The sequence below is a fragment of the Oncorhynchus gorbuscha genome, linkage group LG25, assembly GCF_021184085.1.
Source record: "Oncorhynchus gorbuscha isolate QuinsamMale2020 ecotype Even-year linkage group LG25, OgorEven_v1.0, whole genome shotgun sequence".
Classification (NCBI taxonomy): Eukaryota; Metazoa; Chordata; class Actinopteri; order Salmoniformes; family Salmonidae; genus Oncorhynchus; species Oncorhynchus gorbuscha.
In genome coordinates, this window is record NC_060197.1 from 13,964,781 (window position 1) to 13,971,019 (window position 6,239).

Genomic DNA, 6,239 nt, shown 5'->3' on the forward strand with positions numbered 1-6,239 from the left:
TGACCTAATGCTCTTACGGTCTTAAAACTGCCTCGTGGGCTGATTATTCATTTTAGACTGATCAACGCAATTTTGCGAGAGTTGAATGGAATCATAACAAATGAACAGGCGGTGAGATAAACACTGCCATACTGTAACTAAAAGAGGCAGAAAATGAATATTCAAGTGAACTATCTAATGTTATTTAGTTGGAGATGTATCAATTGTTTTCGCCTACTTATGCTCTTCGGTGGCCGAGAAGGTTAAAACAGTCAAATAAGCACACTGCTCAAAAAGACAAGTTTAAAGCATTACTTGAGTCTCAAGTCAATCTCCAACTTGTTTACCATCTGCAGCAAGCACAAAGTGCTGTAAACTATGTTAGGAGAAGTGGATGAATACCCAATGGCACCACTAGTTAAAAAGCTGAACTACATAACATACGGTGCATTCGGAAAGTATTCAGGCCCCTTAACTTTTTCCACATTTTGTTAATTAAGTACAGCCTTAATAAAAGATGTATTAAATGAAACATTTTCCTCATCAATCTACACACAATAACCCATGACGACAAAGGGAAAAAAATATCATGTATTGAAAAAATGTCAAACTGAAATACCTTACCTATCAGGCCTTTATGGTAGTGTGGCGTGACGGAAGCCACTCCTCAGTAAAAGGCACGACAGCCCACTTGGAATTTGCCAAAAGGCACCTAAAATACTCTCAGACCATGAATAACAAGATTCTCTGGTCTGATGAAACCAAGATTGAACTATTTGGCCTGAATGCCAAGCGTCACGTCTGGAGGAAACCAGGCACCATCCCTACGTTGAAGCATGGTGGTGGCAGCATGCTGTGGGGATGATTTTCAGCGGCAGGGTCTGAGAGACTCATAAGGATTGAGGGAAAGATAAACAGAGCAAATTACAGAGAAATCCTTGATGAAAACCTGCTCCACAGCGCTCAGGTCCTCAGACTGGGGCAAAGGTTCACCTTCCAACAGGACTACGACCCTAAGCACACAACCAAGACAATGCAGGAGTGGCTTCGGGACAAGTCTCTTAATATCCTTGAGTGGCCCAGCCAGAGCATGAATCCAATCGAACATCTCCTGAGAGACCTGAAAATAGCTGTGCAGCAATGCTCCCCATCCAACCTGACAGAGCTTGAGATGATCTGCAGAGAAGAATGGGAGAAACTCCCCAAATACAGGCGTGCCAAGCTGGTAGCGTCATACCCAAGACAACTTGAGGCTGTAAACGCTGCCAAAGGTGCTTCAACAAAAGTGGGTGGTAAAGGGTCTGAATACTTATGTAAATGTGATGTTTCAGCTTTTTATTTGTAATACATTTGCAAAATGTCTAGAAAACCTGTTTTTGCTTTGTCATTATGGGGTATTGTGTGTAGATTGATGAGGGGGATAAAACTATTAAATCCATTTCAGAATAAGTCTGTAATGTAACAAAATGGGGTCTGAATACTTTCCGAACGCACTATATAGAAAACGATGTGCACATAATAAGGTACAGAACAGATTCATGTAGTATGCCATTAGCAGGTAAAGGAAGCAGGATAAGTCAAGATAATTCGTAGAGAAATATGAAGAGAGCAGTAGTAGTAGGAGTAGTATTAACTATTTCAGTGAGAGCCAGTAAAGGGAACTATCACTGAGGAGGAATAGCATATGTAACCCTACACACACTGTGGGAGGACTTGCTCTCAGAGAGGATGGATCATGGCTCATAGGGGACACTAGGGGGAATCAAAATGGGGCAAAAACTCAATCGTTTCACGAACTACTTCATGAACTAAAGTAACCCCTGTAATCAAAGCTTAACGCATGTTCAAGATGTCCGCTGATAAGGAGTGGGGAGAAAGCCAAAGGAAACATGGATACGGTGGGTGTGACGAGGGAGTGGTGTGGTGTGGGACTCTGAGTTGAAGTGGATGTTGAGGAAGTGGCTGAGCAGTGTGTGTGAGTGTACAGTACGCGTGTGCGTGTGCGTGTGCGTGTGCGTGTGTGTGTGTGTGCGCGCGTCCGTGCGTCCGTGCTCTACTTGCCATTAAAGTTGACAGCTCTGATATGGCTGAGTAGTTCCTTGCCGTCAATGTTGGCCATCTTTGGGCACAGGCCTGGGTATCCATAGCAGAGTTCCCGGTGCATCCGGTGCAGGGCATGGGCCATAGCATACACGGCATCCATCACAAACTGCACCTTCCCCTCCTGCTCGTAGCTCGAGTCCCGACCAACCTTCTCCAGACCTGGGCGAGAGGAGGGAAACCAGATGGACAGTTAGCTACACTGTGGAGGAAGACATCCAAGTGTCTGCAAAATGTACAACATTACATTATAATGGCATTTCCGTGAGAGAGAAAACACTGCCCGTGGTCCCACTTGTTCTTGAACAAACACAAACATCTACAGTGACACACACACTTTACTTCTAACGCAGTCGAATGTGTGCTTAGGCAACGGATAGCATCATTAGCATCATTAGCTCATAAAGAGGCGAAAGCACAAACTCCTTCATCCATAAACATGAAAATCACTAATTGATGATGATGCCTTTCTACCGTTTTCATCAAAGTTATTAAGCCGGAACGGCAACAGAAAATGGAAAAGGGTGGATTTTCAGAAGCAACTCATTTTTTATTGAATTCTTTCAGCTTATAACTCAGCTTTTTCCTCAGTACAAGCCTTCTGGGGGGAGAAAAAGCAAAAAGATTGTAAATAAAAAAAACATGCCCGGGATAGGTGAATTAAGGAGAGTCTTCAATCAATACGCGTGTCTGTGTAGAATTAATAGGCTCAGGAGAAGGAAATCCAATTGAGTTTTATAGCGGCTTCCACACAGCAGGCAAGTTGCACGTGAAGGTGATGCATTAGCAGGAGCAGGACACACACACACAAACACACACACACACACACACACACACACACACACACACACACACACACACACACACACACACACACACACACACACACACACACACACACACACACACACACACACACCTGGTTATTCCATATGAAGGATACGGTCCAGTAAAAGGTATGGGTGCTGACTTCCCAAGAGACCAACTAAGAAGGACTTTGTGGGCCCGCTTACGCCATCATAGAAATCAGCCTCAACAGTTAAAAGCCACTCAAATCGGAAGTACTGCTTCACCGACGGTCCGGAGCCATCCAGTCGATCACTCAGTAATCCCACCAGGTGTAGGCACTGACGACAGAGGAACTGACTCAGTTTATCCCAAATAGCCTCTGTGAGTTTATCCTAATCGGAGAGAGCTCCCAGTGCCTTGAGCTTATAACATAAAGAAGCAGTCCTCTGACATAACCCAGGCCAGTAAAGAAACACTGGGGACGGGCGCTGAGCCATCAGACTCAATCTGAATCCTATCCTGGCTTTGACTTGACAAGCTGGAGAGAAAGCTACTGTATCACTACGAAGCCCCAGGCACACAGCATAAACCCTACAATCACACACACATACAGTCACACACACACACAGCAGGCTTACAGTCCAGCCAACCATATAATCACCCTTTTGAGCTCCTAATAAAGAAAATGGCATCCATCTCAACACAGTGCATCCTATTCCCTATATTGTGTACCCATAGGGCACTGGTCAAAAAGTAGGGCACCATATAGGGAATAGGGTGCCATTTCAGGCGCAAGCATGGAGGACTAGATACCTTCTGCATTCCCTCTACGGTTGGTGGAGCTACTGCCGTTACATGAAACAATGCTTTTACATTTCCTTCAATTGCATCAGTACAGTTAATTCCCTCCCCCCTAGCTAACTGGCTGGCAGGGTGAGGAGCAGCAGTCGTCATGTGTACTGTCTGTCTGTCCTCGTCTGTCCCAGCCCTGTCACACACACACGTATGCACGCATCTACACATGTACAGTAAATACAGGGTACATACATATGCACACACTCGCTCTCTCTCTCTCTCACACACTGCAGCCGTTCCCTTCCCCATCACAATCACTGTCAGCTCAGACGATGGCAGCCCCAGCCCTGCTAAAGGAAGTTTCCCCGTTCTGCTGTGCTTTAATAATCTGGGAGAACACAGGCGGAAGGCAGGGAGTATTTGCATAGCTCATTGTGACTGTGTAATAATAAGCCTGGCTGTAGAGGCAGATGTTTGTTCTCTTACAAACTTGCAGACACACACACACACACACACACACACACACACACACACACACACACACACACACACACACACACACACACACACACACACACACACACACACACACACACAGAAACGTGCACAGTCACGCACCCACACACACATAAACAGCATGCTAGCAGTTACCATACACTTCCAGTCATTGCGCTAACACTAGTTAGCGACTTCCTTCAAACTACATGCAGAGACAACAATTGTAACCACAAATGTATCTGACTGGTTTATCTGACTCTCATTACCAAAATCCGGAAGTATCCCTATAACTCTGCAGAGCCGCAGCTATCCCACCAACCAGAAGGGTCTCATACCTGCAGTGCTCTGAGATGAGGGTTCATTTAGAAAAGACACATCCAAACAATCTACCTGGTCTGTCATCAGCAACCAATCAAAGGTGATGTGTTTAGAAGTGAAACAGGTCAACCTGTATTCAGTACAATGCTGCCATCAGCACTTTTCACTGCAAACGCAACCATCCGTACCACAAAGCAAACAGTACAGGACAGGATTTACTTACTTCAGGGCCCAAATTCCTAATGTAGTCGTCTCGGAGTAGGAGTGCCGATCTAGGATCAGTTCTGCCTTTCAGATCATAATGAATAAGAGTACATGGACAGGGAGGATGTTATCCTAGATCAGCAGGACTCCTACTCTGAGACACTTCCCTTTCCAGGTCTCTGAGAAGGAGATGCCACTTAACACAAGATTACCTCACCTTTATCAACATCATGCATTGACAAACACCAATGCTGAATATCTTTACAAGACATAGATTACCCACACACACACATCAGGACATAAATCACACACACACCAGGACATAAACCCCCCCCCCCCCCCCACACACACACACAGACACACACACACATATATATCAGGACATAAATCACCCAAACACACACACATATCAGGACATAACTCACCCACACACACACACATATTAGGACATAAATCCCCCCCCCACACACACACACACACACACATATAAATATCAGGACATGAATCACCCACACACACAAACACACACATATCAGAACATAAACAACCCCCCACACACACATATCATGACATAAACAACCCCCCACACACACATATCAGGACATAAACAACCCCCACACACACACATATCAGGACATAAACAACTCCCACACACACACATATCAGGACATAAATCACCACACACACACACACACATATCAGGATATAAATCACCCACACACACACATATCAGAACATAAATCACCCACACACACACACATCAGGATATAAACACACACACACACACACACACACACGCATACATATCAGAACATAAACAACACCCCCACACACACACACATATCAGGACATAAACAACACCCCCATACATATCAATAATAATAATAATAATAATAATAATAATATACATTTACATATCAGGACATAAACAACCCCCCCCACACAAACGCCACATATCAGGACATAAACAATCAGGACATAAACCCCCCCACACACACATATCAGAACATAAACAACCCCCCACACACACATATCAGAACATAAACAACCCCCCACACACACATATCAGGACATAAACAACCCCCCCACACACACATATCAGGACATAACATAAATCACCCACACATATCAGGACATAAATCCCCCCTCACACACACACACACATATAAATATCAGGACATAAATCACCCACACACACAAACACACATATCAGGACATAAACAACCTCACCCCACACACACATATCAGGACATAAACAACCCCCACACACACACATATCAGGACATAAACAACCCCCCCACACACACATATCAGGACATAAACAACAACACCCCCCACACACACATATCAGGACATAAACAACCGCCCCCCCACACACACATATCAGGACATAAATCACCCACACACACATATCAGGACATAAACCACACACACACACATATCAGGACATAAACAACCCCCACACACACACATATCAGGACATAAATCACACACACATATCAGGACATAAACAACTCCCACATACACACATATCAGGACATAAACCACACACACAC

At 44.6% G+C, this 6,239-nt stretch overlaps 1 protein-coding gene across 4 annotated transcripts in view; it reads right to left on the bottom strand.

Moving 5' to 3' along the window:
- LOC124014402 (metabotropic glutamate receptor 8-like) overlaps nucleotides 1–6,239 on the bottom strand; it is a 263,448-nt gene that overhangs the window by 58,163 nt on the left and 199,046 nt on the right. For all 4 annotated transcript variants that reach the window (XM_046329322.1, XM_046329318.1, XM_046329321.1 and 1 more), the window contains exon 7: nucleotides 2,041–2,241. In XM_046329322.1, the coding sequence (XP_046185278.1) occupies nucleotides 2,041–2,241 (201 nt within the window). The remainder of the gene's footprint in view (nucleotides 1–2,040; nucleotides 2,242–6,239) is intronic.